Below are 17,917 nucleotides of genomic sequence, written 5' to 3'. Positions count from 1 at the left end.
TAAAACAGTGGTTGCAATCAAAATTACATGTTTTAGAGACCTCCTCTGGGCTGGGCACAGGCATTTCCATTGCTGATTTCAGCCACCACTGCGGTACTCCAGGGACAGGTGCCATCTTGCTTTAATGCTCCTTGAACAAGGGTGGGGCATGGTTGGTGCCATCCACTGCCTGAGCTATGGATATAGAAGACTTCCAGCTCAACTGTGAAAAACTTCATGCAGTACAAAGAAATCATAAGGGAACCTGAACGTGAGGTTCAGCACTGCCTGTCTACTTCATCAGTTTGGTTTAAAATGGAACTTGAAGATGTTTTAGGAGGCGATATAACAGCAGTCCTTGGAAGAGCCTCAGAGGGAGAATCACAGTCAGTGGAGATGTGCCCAGAGCTGGCTCAGATGGCCTCTCCGCAAGAGTTGTTTTCTCCACTCTGGCCCTGTCCTTGGGACCCAGCAGCTGGTCCTGGTGCCAGCAGGAAGGTAAGGCTTGAATCTCTGAGCGCAAAATGGCCTGGAACATGCAGGCCAGGGGTGTCAAATCTCACCTCAGGACTTTTAGCCCCAAGTGGAGCTGAATATGACCACTCCTCTTTTAACCCAGCTGCTATGACATCTGTTCATGGCTAGGAATCTGCCTTTTGACCCCTTCTAGATTCTTTGCACATTCACATATCTCTAACTTTAATAATATAAATATAAAATTTAAGATCTAGCTTAAATTTCTTAGATTGATTAATCTCTTTGGAGAACGTTAAGTTAAACCAAGACAGTATGCTTCTCTCTTTAAGAAAAAAAGATGTTCCGTGCAGAAGTGGGAAATCAGTTGTTAGGAATTCTTTCCAATGAAATATGAAGTCAGAGCAACTAAAACTGGCAACTGGGATCAAAAAGAAAGATTAAGCCAAAAAAAAATTACTTGGAAAATTAAAAAATAAAGCCAGAAAATTCTGGAAGATGCATTAAATATGTTGTGTCTGCACATTTTTTTTCCTTCCTTCAGTTTTTACTGGCCCAAATTACTTCAGTTCATGAAATGGAGTCTGTTCCCCAGGATCGAGAGAAGGAGCTTTTATGGTTTTCTCTTTACTCTGTTGCATAGCTCAAGAGTTTGGGTAAGTTCTTTCTCGAGTCTAACCTAAACCCTGCTCACTGTGGGTGGAGAGCAATCTCCTGAGAACACAGCTGTCCTTTTGCTGTTGGTTCCTGATCAGTTTCCTTAGCAGAGGATTTTCAAACTCTTACCTTTTGAATACCTTACTCCGATCACTGTTGTGGAAGACAAGAAACTTGGAATATCCATTTTGGAAAAAGACCTCCAGGGCAATGTCCTATAAAGAGAAGCCCCTTTTACTGCTCTGAAGTTTCCTAGGATGGATAAAGACCTCCCTCCCCGCACGCTGCACCCCCCCGCTGCTCCCCCGCTTCACAGCCAATGCAACAGAGCCATGGTTGTGGGCCATCTGGGACTCTATGTCAGGTGTGGAAGGATTTCAGTCTAAAATGGACCCAGAGACATGGAAAATAGAACTTCAGAACTGAGAGACTGATTTTCCATAGATGCTTAATTGGCGGAAGATGGAGACTTACCTCCTAAGTAATGAACATCCACAAAGACTCTCTCCCTTCTGCAACCAATGAACTTATTGCCTGGACTCTGAGTGGACACGCCCACCTTGTACTCTTTGCCAGTAGACAGATACAGCTAACCTCAAACCCTCAACCCATTAGCCTGTAGCTCACAAAAGCCTGCCTTTCCTCAGTGGTTATTCCCCTGTTATTTTTGAATCAACTCAATTTCCGGTAAATTCAAGCTTGCCTCAGTTACGTCTTTATTTAGGCTGACAAAGGCAACCCTTCCTAGTTAGTCCTTCCAACCTCCTACAGGGGATATGAAGACTTTGGTAACAGTAATGAACTGCAGTCTTCACAGAGTAAGTAGGAGGGCAGGAGATCTCAGCATTCCTTTGACTGAAGAAGGAAACAAGAGCCCAACTCACAGGAAAAGCGAGAAGGGGACAAAGAGAGGAAAATGCCCAATGACATCTTCAGACACTTCTTCTCCTGAGTCAAGGGTTTCACTTCCTGAACTGAAGGATCATCTTACCAGAAACACTAGGGGAGCTGCTTGAGTGAGTGGATGCAAGCCTTAATCTGGGCAGCATCCTATGCTGACCTGCAGACTTGAGGCACAGGGGCTTTGCCAAATGCACTTTGCTGAGCCATTTTGATGTGGCCACATGAGATAGCAATGTCACTTCAAGGGTATTTTGTTAACACCTATGAACCTGGCTGCCTTCCTTTTTCCTTTCTTAGACTTGGAATAGTGATAGAGTGAGCCCACATACAGCATGAAGCTCAGGGATGAGGGGGGGTCAGGGAGAGAATGCTCAGTGCTTGAGGAAGGGCCTGGGAGAGGTGAGGTCCGAGCAAGGAGGGAGCGATAGGGAGGGTGAGGGTCAGACTCAGAGATGGGTGCTGCATCAGCAGTCAGGTCCTGCTCCTTCCTGGCTGAAGCGAGTTCTCAACGTTCAGTTCATCAGACTTCTGAGCAGAGGGAAAGTCTCTGTAATGATAAGGCAGCACCCTTCTCTGCAGATGTACAGAAGAGCCTCAGATTTTTTCCTACATACAGAAGTATAAATAATGTGCAAACAGATGATGAACACAGACTCTGTGGCGCCCATGACTTGCCCCAGCAACCTCAAGTGCCCAGGCCCTGACTTCCTTCTGGGAGAACCTACGGCTGGGCACATGGAGGCCTTGCACACGAAGCTCTCCCAGCGCCACCTGGACATGCTCACACAGCCTCCCACTTCTGGCTTCCACTACTGTCCTGCTAACCAGCCCTCTGGAAACACTCTCTTTGTACTGGGGAGAAAGACACTCACTTACTGATACCTAGTTGCTACTATGTGTAACATGTAAACAGACACACAATTACTAAAAAAAATAATTTCTGAGTACTTGCTATGTGCTCAAAATGTGCTATATTATGTAATAGTGGAAAAGACAAGAGGTGGTGGCTGTTCACTGGAGAGAAATGAAGCCCAGAGGTGCCTGACTGTGCAGAGCCATGCTCAGGACCGGGCCCAAGCTGGCCCTGGTCAGAACCATCAGCACAGGGCCTCCTCCACCCACCCCTTTCTGGCTCACTCTCTGAGAAGAGCACTGAGGGCTGGCAAAACGAGAACCAACGCTTTGTGGGCAAAAGCAGCAGAGAAGGAAGGAGAGGGAAAGTCAGTCAGAGCCAACAGCTTGCCGGATACTTGTCTGTGAAGGCAGCTGTTCCTCCCCAGAATGAGCCCCTCTGAAAGGCTCCCTTAAGCTTTAGCTTCAAAGAATAATAATAATATAAATAACAATGAGGCCTCCAGCAGGAGGGTTAAGAGATGAAGAAGTTTGCAAATGAAAGGTAACTTATTCTGTGCCAGAGGGCGAGCACTGTTTTGTTGGCCTATGCAGAAGAGACCCTGCAGAGAGAATGGGGGAAGGGGCCTGGGCCCCTCCCCGCCCACGAGGTGGTCCCTCATCTCTTCCTCTGCCAGGTGTTGGGAGGCCCTTGGGCACAGTTGCAGCTTTGCTACTGCAGAGGTCGGGCTGCTGAGGGCAAGACGTGTTTGAGGCCAGTGGGAACCCCAGAGCTGTTCCTCCCTTTGCCACTGAGGTGATGCTTCTAACCCAGGTGCTGGCCTCCAACGTAGGGGATGAGAAGTATTTGGCTGTGACTCAGTAACGACAGAAGCCTGCCTCTGGAAGGAGTCCGCTCTGTTTAGCAGCCGGATGAGCCCTTGAATACACTAGACAAGGTTCTGGGATCCTGGTTGGAGGGGACAATCAGGAGATCTCTAAATCACCTGGCCCAGGAAATGATGGAGCTTGAAGGTAGATGAAGACTTGAGGAGGGCAGAGGGTAGAGGCAGTAGCCTGAGGAGGTGTCCCTGTGGTCTGAACAGGGAAGACTGGCACTCAGCTCTCAGTCATCAGCTCTGCCATCAGGCAATGGAGCTGCCCTGTCCTGTATTCCTGAGTCTCCGGGCAGCTCTGGGGCATGTCAAGGGGAAAATAAAGCAAAGAGGCTGGCTCCTAAGTGACATGGTAAGAGAGAGAAGGGCCCGGTGGCCAAATGGCAGGGACTGGGGAGAGGGTGGAGCAGAGGGCAGAACTCGGTCCCAGCCGGGGGACCAGCCCAACACAAGCCAGGGGAACTCACGGGTGTCCCAAAGGGCCCTGGGCTGTGCGGTCAAGGAGGTGCGCCCCTCCGTCCAGATGGGGCCTCGATGGCACCCGAACCGCCATCAGGTCTTAGGGTGAGGGTTAGGGAAGGGATGGTCCTTCCTCCGGGCCCTCCCAGGTCTCACCTGCAGGAGGAAGCGGGCCTGCCGGAGCTCCCTGAGGTCGCCGTAGCTGTGGCGCTGGCACGAGTAATGGTCAGAGGACCTGTCTTTGCTGCACATGTTGAAGATGAATGGGTCGCTAATGCTGGAAGGAAAGCAATACGTGCAGTGAGAGAGGGTGTCCCGTGGGGGCTTGCTCACCTGCCTGAACCTGTGTTTCTGGAACACATCAGGGGATGTGCCAGCACCCACTTACCTGATAACCCCTGTCTGTGTCAGCCCCGCGCTGAGGAGTAATATGGGACGTTGGCTTCGCCAGAGGAGGCGACACAAGGCAAGGGATCGCCTTCAGGACAGACAGTGACACAGGGCGCAGAGCGCAAGTGTGAGAAGGCTCTCTGGGTATCGGGGCCAGAAATGGGTTGGTGATGCGGTGGGGGAAACGTGAAAGAGATGTGTAGTTAGGTATGGACAAATTTCAAGTTCCCGAAAAATGAGGCAGAAAGATGAAGAGCCTCCACTAAACAGTCCCTGTTCAACATGGTCTTGGACAACATGGTCATAGTGTAACTTTTAATATGATATTCTTAACTAGGGAAATCACAGGACACTAAATGATAATCATGATATTGATTGACTGGGTCTTTGGTAGTAGAAGTGGATTTCAGATGAAAACATTGATTTGTCCCACATTTGTATGGGACAAATCCAATTACCAGTTTATACCTGGAATTTGCACCCAAATCATCTGCTAGATCGCAAACTCTTTACCAGACTCAGCCCTTATCTGACTGAGCTGTGTATCTGTGGAGTCTACCCCAGTGCTGGTATAAGGAAGACTTTCAATAAGTATTTGTTGAATGAAATTAAACAGAGAGCTGATGCCTTAAAACTGCCGACTAAAAGCACCGATCATAAAAAGCCAGTTGGATGGTTTGGATTCCCACCGAATGAATCAAACGCTACATCTTGTGAGCTTGGCCGCCACTGTTACGGGTTGAATTGTGTCCCCCAGAAGATGTAGGCTGACGTCCTAATCCCCAGTTGAATTGTGTCCCCCAGAAGATGTAGGCTGACGTCCTAATCCCCGGTACTTCAGAATGTAACTTTACTTCGGTAAATAACAGAGGTAATAAAGTGAGGTCATGAAGACAAATCCCGATCCAGTAAGACTAGTATCCTCCAATAAAAGGGAAACTTGGTCATGGAGACAGACACACACAGGGAGAAGATGGCCATGTGGCTGGAGAGATGTGTCTACAAGCCTAGGACCATCAGGGACCGCCAGGAAACACTCGCAGCTTGGAGAGGCGAGGAAGGATCCTCCCCTACAGCTGTAGAGGGAGCACGGCCCTGCTGTCACCCTGATCTCAGACTTCTGGCTTCCAGAATTGAGGGATAATAAATTTCTTTTTTAAGAAGCCACCCAGTTTTTGATACTTTGTACAACAGCCCAGAAAACTGGTTACACAGAAAACACAGTTACCTATTCAGCCAAGAAGGAATCTCCCTCAAAGCAAAATATAACCTTCTGGAAAGGGTCTTGCTTTCTGAGGAAAGTTACAAAGTACCTGAGTGCAATTGCTGCTGGAGGATTGGCAGCTTCTTGAGTTTTATTTGGGATGTTTTATGGTACATCAGGGAGTCTCTTTCAAGGTCTAAGGCTGAACTATACTCAAATTGATGGCAGTCTTTCAGAGAAACATTTCAGAGTTGACTTAGCTTTATTTTTAACTGGCTTATTTATATATCTTCCTTAGTCTCCATGGTCAAAATAAGACTTAATCTCTATTGATCTCACAGGATCTAATGGCCCATCTCTGAGAACCACATCTCCACAAGAGCCAGCATTTTCTTCAGGTAGTAGACAAGGGCTCAGAGAGAAAACACTGCCTGCTTAACAAACACTTGTTCGAGGTATGGTGACTAAAATCACCCATGCAATTCTAAGGTAGTTAAATATTCTCACTATCTCCTACTTCCATTCTAGAAAAGGACGTTCCCAGACTTGAGTGCATCCAACCTAACAACTGGGTTTCTATTAAAAGTGCAGATATCGTCAATTGGATCATGATTATATGCACCTCATAAACACAATTTAGCTAATCAATAAGATCGTATCCAACACTAACCAGAGGAGGAGAGTGAAGCAGTGGATTATGCGAGTCGTTTCATGGGCACTCCATGCACATATGTGGAGTAGAAAAGCTTTCATCAGCTCTCAGGCGAGTCTGCAGACCCATTGTCCGTATTGATCAGTATCAATAAAACATGAGGAATAAAATGAGATGAGTGTGCCAAGTATTAATTATGTGCCTGCCTTGAAAAAGCATAGAAGATTCACTGCAATCGGTGAACATTTGGTATGGATAAAAGATGGAAGTTAGCAGAGAGAAGAAGGCCAAGCATTTTAAAACAAACCTAAATCAAAGTGGGGTGGGCTGACATCTATCCTTCCACAATCCTTAAATTCTTGCTTCTTCACATAGGCTGGAAATAATATGATACCTGGGAGTTAAAATTCTTGCTCATTGGCAGGTAAGACTCTGGTTCCTCCATCAATAGTTTTAAATAGTGGTTCTCAAAGTGTGATCCCAGACCAGTGGCAGGAGCATTAGCTGCGAATTTGGTAAAATCTTAGGCCCTAGCCCAGATCTACCAACTTAGAAACTGGGATGATGGCGGGTCCCAGAAGTCTATGTTATCAAGTCCTCCAGGCGAGTCAATGTAATTTAGCTTGAGAGCCACTGGGCTAAGAGGTTATCTTGTCATCACTTGAGCCTTGGATAACTAGAAAAGAAATTGGCATCTAAATTTCTTCACAAGTGATGAAAACATACATCTGACAATATCTAGCAAAAGTGCAAACACAATCAATTTGGTTTTGAAAGGCCGTACTCCATAAACACTGGAGAATTATTCAGTAAGGGCCGATCGAACCCAAATACACCAACTATCAATACATATGATCCTAGAGAAGAACCTCAGCATTTCCTGCCAAAGATCTCTGGTATTAGTTGGTATAAAAATGACTTCAAATTTCTACCCAAATCTCACTCATCCTTCAAGACCCAAATCTTAGCTCACTTCTCCACGTAGCTGTCCCTCCCCATAACAGCCCGTGTCCTCTCTCCAAGTGTGAACCCTGAAGAGTCCTCGCAGAACATGCATTTTGTCGCTCGGTGATAGTGTGCTCCAAACTCTTTCCAAAAGAACCTGCATATGCTGGTGATTGTATTACGGGCCTTGCGGGGATAAAGAGGCAGTGCCTGATGTCTTGCATAAGGATGAACAAGCAAGACGTTGTTGACTCGGTTATACATAAATATACATTATTTTTCAGCAATATTTAACACAAAATTGTAAATCAACTATACTCCGATTTAAAAAAAAGTTGTTGAATAGGTACGCTGATGGGACTGGATTCTATTCTCCAAACAACCTGAAGAGCGATCCCTTTTGTCCTGTGGTGCATTTCATGGCAGGAGAACCCGAGCAGCTGCTGTATGCTTAACTGCTCCAGATTTTAGCTTTGGGGAATCCTAGTCACGGATGCCTGTGCCTAAGGTTCTTCTATTTTATCTCATGGCTCAGTTTCAGGCCCAAACCCGAGCCCATAGGAAGGAAAAGGTGGGAGGCATAGGCATGGGGCGGCTGAGAAGGTGGCGTGGGGTCAGGGCAGAGTCTGCCAGGACTGGAGGGGCACTCACTTGGATAGGCAGTGGCGGGTGCAGTAGACATCACCCACGGGAGACAGCGTGAAGTTCTCGCAGATGTACAAGTGCTGCTGGCCGAAGAGCAGGAGCCCTTCGCAGACCAGGTGGCCCTGCACGATGACCACAGAGTACTTCTGCGTCACCTGCAGGGAGAGAGTGCCAGAGTCAGGCCATGCATGAGGGAAACACACCCAGCTTCTTAAGGAGGACAGGAGGGCAGAGTCTGGTCGCCCGCTGAGCACTGGGAAGTAAGAGCAGCACCCTGTAAATGATGGAGCCGCTGTCCCCAGCTGCACTGCTCTGCACAGTCTAAGTGGGATTTCTACACCCGACACCCTGTTTCATTATTTCACGTACCTGAGGCCACCGTATCCCACTGAGGCACGTGGATGAGTGTTTATTGCTATTTTGAACATGTTGACATTTTTCCCGTCACTTTAAGCTCCTCTACAACCACGCAAAACACTCCTCAGTAAACAATGAGGAAAGTTTTTGAAGTCTGAGGCATCACTCAGTTATAGACGTGAAGAAACTTGTCAAGAAAACAGCTGGAAAGTAACTAGGACAGGACCAGAACCAGGTCTGCCTAGAACCACAAATGCAAGACTGGTACTGCTGTCTGCAAAGGCCAAAGCTGCTCCAAGGTGTGTGCAGAGGAGGCACCAGATCCCTTCCTCTGGCTCAAGCACATTCTCTCAGCAGCTGCAGATGCTGGCAGTTTCCCAGAATCCCCTCAGCTAAACAGAGTACCTGTCATGGGTCAGGTCCCCATCTCAGTGGTCATCTGTCCCCAACATCGGGCCAGCACAGAGGCAGAGGGACTGGCCCTTTGCCTCCATTCACTCTGAGCTCCCATGGGCTCAGCCGAGGCCTGGCTGAGACCGCAGTGAGGTTGCACATCCAGCAACCCGCACCCCCAACAAACATGCCGTGCGCACATCTCTGGCTCAGTGTTGGCTTTCTGGGGAGGCTGATCTGGGATGATGTCTTGGTATGAAGCAGAGTCCCACATTAAGTAAGGACTAGTTGGGTCCTTACATAGAATAAATCTCTGAAGGGATGAGTGGGAGAATACATGAATTCTCGGTGACAGGAGCTCAAAGGAACCAGAATAAGATCAACGCCAACATTTTCTCAGGATAATTCTGTGCTAATTCCAGCTATACAAAAAAAACCTACTGTATAACCATTGGGCTTCCCTGGTGGCCCAGATGGTAAAGAATCTGCTTGCAATGAAGGAGACCCATGTTCGATCCCTGGGTCAGGAAGATGCCCTGGAGAAAGGAATGGCTACCTTGTTCAGTATTCTTGACTGAAGAATCCCATGGACAGAGGAGCCTGGCGGGCTACAGTCCAGGGGGTGGCAAAGTGTCGGACATGAGTGAGTGACTGACACTTTCACATAAACATTATAAGCCTTTTACGCATAATCCTTACAACTGGGAAAGAAAAATTTTACTAGTCCAATTTAGAGATGAAAAAGAAAGGATGCAGAGATAAGAATCTCACCAAAGGTGGGTAAATGGAAGAGCCGGGGTTGAAGCCAGGCTCCCTGCTCACCTTTGGGAGCAACGATGGGGCAGCAGTGGTGGCACCTGGAAAGCAGCCCGGCGCACCAGTCCTCACACCCGACTTCAAATGGGAGCTAGCCAGAGTGAGGGGCAAACAAGATAAACGAGAACCCTACCCTCGTGGGACCTGAAATCCAGTGGGGGAGACACCCACCAATACATTATCAAAAACTGTGATATGCACTGAAAGAAGAAAAAAAAAAACAGGTTGATAACGATATAAGGCAGAGAGAAACTTGGAGGGGACATGATCTCAGACAAACTCTGAGACCTGAAGGGTGGAAATGAGTAGTCATGGCAAGGCTGGGAGAAGAAACTTCATGGAACAGGAATATCCATCTCAGAGCACAGAGGCAGGAAGGGCAGATCTGGGAGCAGAAGAGAGGTCAGTGTGACAGTCCTTGTGCATAGGTCACTTTGAACACATATGTAAATCTGTAGTAAATCTTCTAAATTCCTAGAAGTATAACTGTAGGTCAAGGATGTGGGCATTTTCTATTCCGATCTAGTGCCAGATTGCCCTCCCGCGAGGCGACGCTAATTCACACTCGCACCAGCGCTGGTGGAGGGTGTTTATGCTTCCTAGGCCAAGCTGTTGAAGCTTCTTCTCTTACACCTTTGTACGGAGGAGACCTCATCCTCCAGTTCACATGGTCGGATGTGGGGCCCGAGTACACAGGCCTGTGTACCTCCCTGGCCTCTCCTGTCCCTGTGACGCCCCACCCTTGGCCAGACTCTGGGGTGCCAACAGCAGAGGCTGCAGCATGTTCTCATGATCTCCGGGTGTTTTCCTTTGGGGGAGAATTAAGTGATAACCAGAATAAACCAAACCACAAGAAGAATGTCTGGTGAGAGCTGGGTCAATAGCTTAAAAATGGATTGGGCTAGAAAAGAGTAACATTCTAAAAACTGGAAAATGAGCCCAAGTGAACTATTCCCTGCTCTTCCATTTAAATTAGCCCTAAGAGGGCTCTATCACCAAGTTCACTCGTGATGAAGAAATCCCTCCTGCCACGATTCTATCAATCACTTTAAAAAGAGTGGAACTTCAGCTCCATAAGTAGAACATGTTTAAGATCAGTTAAGTGACGTATTTTCACTCCTAATGGGTGGATAAGTAAGCACACAGCCACGCCTGGCCCTGGGATGATAAGGAACAGGTTGTCTGGAAGTCCGAAACCGCCAGAGTTAAAGTTAGAGGGGCAACAGTGTTCTGGGACATCCTGTGGAAGCCCATGCCTGCACACTCTCCTAGAAGCAGGCCTCAGTCTGATGTCTGCCAAAGGGGAAGTTCAGCTGGAGGCTCTCTCAAGATTTCTTCCAGCACTATTAGTCTGCAACTTAGTGCAACACCTTAACTTTCCAGGTAGAAAATGTAAGCTTCAGCACTAGCACGTGAGGTGTCCAGGAACAGAGCTAACGTGCACATTCTCTCATTGTTGCTGCTGTTAGTCGCTCAGTCCTGTCTGACTCTTTGAGACCCCATGGTCTGCAGCCTACCACGCCCCTCCATCCATGGGATTTTCCAGGCAAGAGTACTGGAGTGGGGTGCCATTGCCTTCTCCGAGGGCAGCTCTGTATATTGTAAAACCCAGAGCCATGAATCTCAGCATTTATTTGAAAAGCTTAGGTAGGAGAGTCACCTGGGCAGCTTGTTAAAGTTCATATTCCCAGGTTACATCCCAGTTGTTCTGAGGCACAGAGGTACAAAGTGGACCCTGGAATCTGCATTTGAATAGGCAGGCCAGCTGATTCTGATGCAGATGGCCTGAAGACCGGGTCAGAAACTGAGCTGGGGACGCCAGCCAGGCTACGAAAGCTGAGGTCCTGTCTTATGCAAACCTATGGCTGCCACTCGCTTATTTGCTCACACTTTCACTTAATAGAGATGTGTTAGATGTTTTAGCCTGTGCCCCCACGCGAACACAAGGGGACATAAAGCACATCTCTGTGGTGCTTGTGGCTTGACAGGAAAGAGAGGAGACTATCAACTGTCCTCCAAGAGCGTGATGTTGGAGGGAAGCACACATACCTTGGGGGCACAGAGGAGAGCACCTGGCCCAGACAGAGCCCAGAGAGGGAGTGGAGGGGACATCAGAGCAGTGAGTCTCGAGGTGGGGACCCCAAGGCTGTGTTATAAGTTAAGAAGACTAAAAACAGAGGAGAAAATTTCCAAGGCACAAAGTCTTGAGACAGTGGGGCATGTTTAGAGAACGTAAACAATTCTGTATAATTAGATTAAAAGGCAGGTGCGTGTGCATGCACACTTGCACACTTGTGTAAGGGTGAGAGAAGCAAGTCCAGGGAAGCACAGGGCCACTCAGAAGGGCACGGAGTGTGCCAAAGAGAGTCTCAGAAGGTTTTCGGTAGGGACCACACGTGTAGCTCTGCATTCTAGGAAGTCCATCACGGTGACTTACCTGGGGGGAAGATTCTACGTGAGAAGTTTAACACACTTCTTCACTTTCTACAGATGACTTCAGCTAAAAATACCTATGAAGAGCTTGATGCTGCTCTCTGCTGTTCAGCACAAAAAGATCTCCCTTTAAGCTGATTTCATTTCTAACAAAGTCATACTAATATTTTACATTGAGTAAAAAATGTAAATGAAAAAAATGAATGCTTAGTTTTCCATGTAATTATTAATTAGTTAATTACATATAATTACATGGATTAAATAATTAATTCATGTAATTAATTAATTTTCATGAAATTAATTAATTTCATGTAATTTTCAAGCAACAGTAAAAAAACTCCCATAGGAGTTCTGACTCTGGACTGGGTCTGGAAGCACATTTTTTAAGTGGAGACACTTTAGCAAGCAGCTCTGTGGAGGAGGTGCAAGGGACGCAGCAGCTGACACAAGCCCACGGTTAACATGCATTAAATAAACCACTCCTCGTGTCAAATGGAGCTGTTTGCAGAGAAGTGTGTTTGTGGTTCTGGGAATCATTAATCAATGGCACAAAATTGGCAGAGAATAATTACTGTCCCAGGTATCGCTGGAGGCGATCGGAGCGCCAGTGTTCTCACACAGAAATGAATTAAGCTGCTGCCATTCTGAGCTCCGGTCTGCTGGCTTCCCCCAGAGGCCTCTGTAGGGACAAGCCATCCAGAAGTGTGTGAGGAGACGTGCCCTGCGGTCCCCTGGGCTGGGTCTTGCAAAGGCCCTAAAAGCAAGTGCTTCTGAGATGGCAGGGGAGAAGGGGCAGGACTCTCCGCGAGGCTACCTGCCCACTTTCTGTGATGGCCACTGAAGGCAGATGCTCTGGTTCTTCTGAGTGTGGGCGCACACCTGCCACATACACCCTGCGTGGGTGTGCTTTCACTTAGAAAACACACGAGACCTACAAGGTCTTATGGAGACATCTGAATTAGGAGAATTCTCAACAATGCTGACATTATCTCAACAACGCTGAATTAGAATTACAGTACTTGACACAAAATGTCTCAACACAAGCAGAAAATATTAGTCTGAGGAAATGCAGAAAATAACCATCTATACACACACACACACACACACACACACACACACACACCCTTGCTGTGGGCACAGTTTCCTGTATCTTTGCTTGAACACTTTCATGGCAAAGTGTGTGTGTGTGTGCGTGCTCAGTCTTGTCCAACTCTTTGCCACCCCATGGGTGTAGCCTACCAGGCTCCTCTGTCCATGGCATTTTCCAGGCAAGAATACTGAAGTGGGTTGCCATTTCCTTCTCCAGGGGTCTTCCCAACACAGAGATCAAAGCGGCGTCTCTTGAATCTCCTGCATTGGCAGGCAGATTCTTTACCATTTGCACCACGGTTCTAGAGTCAGTGCAACAATTCTCCCTTCCTCGACTGGGCAAGTGCTGAGCTGGGACAGATTGAGAGAATCCAGGTCTGAGCGGATGGATCTCTTTCCTGCTGAGATGATGAAGGATGGAACAGAGGGTCAGAGTGGAACCTGTGAGAAACCTGACCTGCTGGAAGGAGGCCTGTGTGGGGCTCCACATTGTCCATAGAGGAGCCCTTCTTTGTTTGCACTGACAGGCCCTTCCCCACTTCCTCAAGGTCATTGCTTGGTGTTCAGAGTTCATACCCCATTTCCCCCTTTTTCTTGGACTGAAAGAACAAATCCTAAGATACTACTAAAGGAAGAGCCCCAGTCACAGTAATAATAGCAGGTATAAGCCACCAAGAGCTCCTTGTGCCTGGCACAGAGTCTAGCGTGAGGACATGCAATATAAGCGGTGCAGGTGGAGCTGGGGCCAGACTAGAACCCCTGCCCACTCCACCTCCAGAAGCTTGTCCCCATGGGGCCCACACCTGTCTCCTAGAGCTTCTCCAGGGACCGGCTGTATCTGGTGGTTTGGTCCACTGACCCTGCAGGAATTCAGCTGAATCAGAAAACAGTCTCTTCCACAACTAACCATAAAGCCAGAGGCAATGAGCACAACCCAACAAAATGGATCAAAACAACTTGTGCAAAGAACAAATGTCTTGATAATGTTCAGAGCCATCTTGCTTGCAGCTGCTCAGCACCTCACGCTCCTTTGGCCCCCACACCCTGGGTGGCCCCTCTCCGCAGACAAAGGGACGCCCAGCACTGCGTGGAGACAGGACAGTTCCTGCCTCAGCCCCTGTCGGGCTTCACAAGCTCCTGTCTGTGCAGCCTGGAATCATGAGCCACGTGAAGCATTCTGACAGCTTCCTGCTGTGTGACACAGAGACCCAGAAACACTGAAGTTTAAGTACAGGCAGGGGAGGAGAGGAGAACAGCATCTTGCTAGTCCTGGCCTGCCTCTCAGAGGCTGGGAAAGTTGGCCATCTGGGGGCTTCAGGCTCTGGCTCCCCCAACAAGACCCTGGAATGAAGTGCTGCAGCATGAGACAATTAGCAAAAATGCTGAAGGCAAGTACCCGCTGCACAGGCCAGGCTGGTATCAGCACTGACTGTGACTATGAACTTCAGACCTTTCCCTCAGCCCAGCCCAGGCAGGGCTGCAGATACATGGCCAGTCTTGGCAAGTGCCTGGGAGTCACGCAGTCTGCAGAAGCTCTTCTTGGAAGGTAGGAACATGGATTAGGTGAGATGTGGACCCTCAGTGGTACCAAATGTGGCAGGCAGTATTTGAGAACAAAGATGTCCCCCAAGAGCCTCGTCCCTGGTTATCCCATCAAACACTAACCCACGTGCTACTGGAAGGGCTGGAAATGATTCCTCATTTCAGATGAAATTAAGATTGCAAATCAGTAGACCTTAAAATATTGAGATTACCCTGGATTACCTGATAGGTCCAATTCCCATGAGACCTTAGCAGCTGAAGAGGAAGGTGGAAGAGTTGGTGGGAGAGAATCAATGGAGGAGGGAGGCAGAGGGGAGACAAAGGAGAGGGAAGATGAGGCAGAAGAGGGTTGGAGAGATGTGCAGGGTGAGAAGGCCTCTGCAGCTGGCTTTGAAGATGTAGGAAGGGGACCACAAGGCAAGGATGTGGGCAACCTCCAGCAGCTCAGAATAACCCTGGCTAACAGCCAGCAAGGAACAGTGACCTCAGTCCTACAGAATCGTAGAACTGGATTCTGCCAAGACCTGAACGAGCTCGGAAATGCATTCATTCTCAGAGTCTCTAGAGAGACCCACAGCCCTGCCAACACTTCAGTTTCAGCCCAGGTGTGACTCTTCGGCAGAAAACCAGCTGAGCTATGTTGTGCTCCGAGTTTTGAGATAATAAATGTGTGTTGTTTTAAGTCACCAAGTTTTGGTAATTTGTTATGGCAGCAATAGAAAATTAATATACCAAATGAAGACAAAGTATTGCCAATGCTCTCTTCTTATCAACACAATATAAAGAATTACATGTCAATATGGAGACAATATATAATTCCCTACTTCCTTACCTTATCAGAGAAGTGGGGAGGGAGGGCTAGGGCTCAATAATCTGTGCAATATGCATCCTTCATATCAAGATTTCTCACCTTGGCACTATGGGCATTTGGGGCTGAATAATTAATCTCTTCTCTCCTGAGCACTGGAGGATGTGAAGCAGCATCCTTGGCCTCTGCCCACTAGAGGCCAGTAGCGACCCTTCCCCACCAAGTCGTGACAACCACAAGTGTCTCCTGACGTTGGCAATGGCCCCTGGGAGCTTCCCCACCAAGTCATGACAACCACATGTGTCTCCTGACATTGGCAATGGCCCCTGGGAGTAAGGCTGCCCCATGCTGAGAATCACTGCTTCACAAGATCCTTTAAGAGCATAAAGCAAAGAAAGGTTTTTAAAGTGAGAAAGCACTGATCTCCTAGCTGTTTTCAATTGACTAGGCAGTTGTTAAACATCCATTTACCTATATGAACATATTAACAGATGATGTGTTCAAACTGTTATCAGCTGTTAGCACTCAGCAGCTGGATATTATGAATATGTATACACACATAAACATATATATGTTATATATATATATGTTTTAATATCCATTTTTTAAACTTAACACAGTAGACTAACACTATGTGCATAGCCAAAATGAAAGGAATGTAAATATAATAAATCTTTGGGGTTTCCCAGGTGGCATTAGTGGTAAAGAATCCATCTACCAGTGCAGGAGACATAAGAAATGTGGGTTTGATCCCTGGGTCAGGGAGATCCCCTGCAGAAGGGCGTGGCCACCCACTCTAGTACTCTTGCTTGGATAATTCCATGGACAGAGGAGCCTGGTGGGCTACAGTCCATGGGTCACAAACAGTCAGATGCAACTGAAGTGACTTAGCACACACACACTCATAGTAAATCTTTTTCATCAGTGTTTACTCACTGGCATGCCCCTAGTTGGGCACCTCAGGGAGAAATGGGGGTCACTCCATTAATGAGCATCAGTACAGTGAGAGAGAGAGAGACAGGTGGAGTGGTGAAGGTTAGCCTGTATGCCAGGGGCGAAGGTAGGAGGAGATGTAGTGGGCAGGGGACACAGGGAATGAAGGAGACAGCTCTCTAGGTCTCTGACTGGGGACTGGTCAAGATGGGCTTCGGCGAGTCAGCTGCCAGGAGTCTAGCACGCAGAACACTGCAGGTAGATGAACCAGCATGAGCAGACGCACGGTGGCCAGATATGATGGGGGCTTGCAAATGTGCTCTCTGGCTGAAAGCTGCGGGTTAAGCACATATGAGGACCTTGTTCTTCCAGGACTGTGTTGACTGAACTGTTACCCAGATCTGAAAGCAACTAAGCGATGTGTAGAAGCACTGCAGTCATCCCTTTGGCCAATGCGCTTCAAGCCAGCCCTTTTACCTAACGCCTGGAAGGAGCAAATCCCAATCTGACACCCTCCAGGAGTCTCTACCAGGAACCTGCCCCTGGAAAGGACAGGCTTCGATTTCTGCTCCTTGCTGAAACCCATCACAGACTCTCTGAGCTTGTCACCTGTGCCTGGAAATCCAAGCTGCTTACTCAGTGGCCCGTAGGTCTGCTCTGCTCTTCTCTACCCTGTGGCCAGGCTAGGCCTCAGCTCTCATGCATTCACCTCTGTGTAGACCCTGCATGACTTTCTGGCCCTGCCCTGCCCACTCCTCTGCTTTGCTGGGGCCTCTTCTTCACTTACATGCATAGTAACCCAGACAGAAGTGTTGATAGATGAGATAGCCTTTGAAAAGGGAAGAGAACTGGTCTTTAATGAGCCACCTCACATGAGCTGGGCTCTGCACTAGTCACTTTGCTTCCATTATTCCATTTAAGCCTTATGAGCATTTTTTGAAATGGTTGCTATGGCTGCGATATTAAAGATGAGAGTAACTGAGGCTTGTGAAGATGAAGTAACCGGCCATTTATGTAGTATGTGGCCATGTTGGGATTTCAGTTCAGTTCTGTGCTACTTTGGGACATGCGCTTCATCTTCCATACTTACTTAGATTTGTGTAAGAGAGCCCACCTCTGTGCCTGTACTTCAGGGAGTCCCCCTAGCCCTCCTCCAGGCATACCCAGAGGTCACGCACACCGAGAGCCTGGGATCCCACAGCCCAGCTCCAGGCGTTCCCAACCACAGGTTTCCCTGCCAAGCGCGCAGCCTGCCTCCTGGCTGTGCATGCTATGCACAGGCCCACCGTTCTGGGGCTCACGGTGCCGTGAGTGTGCTTCCTCTAGGCTTGAGTGCTGGCGAGGGGAGCTGATTTCAGGGTGAGGAGCATGGGGACAGCTGGGGCGAATGTGTCAGTGTCCAAGCACATCCGCCAAGGCCCCTCAGGAAGGTGTGGGATCAACCCTCGGGGTGGCAGGCTGTGAGCAGGGGACCAAGATGCTGAAGCACAAGAAGGTCAAGAATTCTAAGC

The 17,917-nt window shown here is 48.2% G+C and overlaps 1 protein-coding gene across 2 annotated transcripts in view; it reads right to left on the bottom strand.

The window, feature by feature from the left end:
• WDFY4 (WDFY family member 4) overlaps window positions 1–17,917 on the bottom strand; it is a 248,503-nt gene that overhangs the window by 66,799 nt on the left and 163,787 nt on the right. For both annotated transcript variants that reach the window (XM_027530472.1, XM_027530473.1), the window contains 3 exons: window positions 8,042–8,190; window positions 4,356–4,476; window positions 1,240–1,325 (listed from right to left, as the gene is read on the bottom strand). In XM_027530472.1, the coding sequence (XP_027386273.1) occupies window positions 1,240–1,325; window positions 4,356–4,476; window positions 8,042–8,190 (356 nt within the window). The remainder of the gene's footprint in view (window positions 1–1,239; window positions 1,326–4,355; window positions 4,477–8,041; window positions 8,191–17,917) is intronic.

Source organism: Bos indicus x Bos taurus, chromosome 28, assembly GCF_003369695.1.
Source record: "Bos indicus x Bos taurus breed Angus x Brahman F1 hybrid chromosome 28, Bos_hybrid_MaternalHap_v2.0, whole genome shotgun sequence".
In the NCBI taxonomy this organism is placed as follows: domain Eukaryota; kingdom Metazoa; phylum Chordata; class Mammalia; order Artiodactyla; family Bovidae; genus Bos; species Bos indicus x Bos taurus.
Note: the sequence above shows the minus strand (reverse complement) of the source record. Positions and strands in the feature narration are given on the sequence as shown.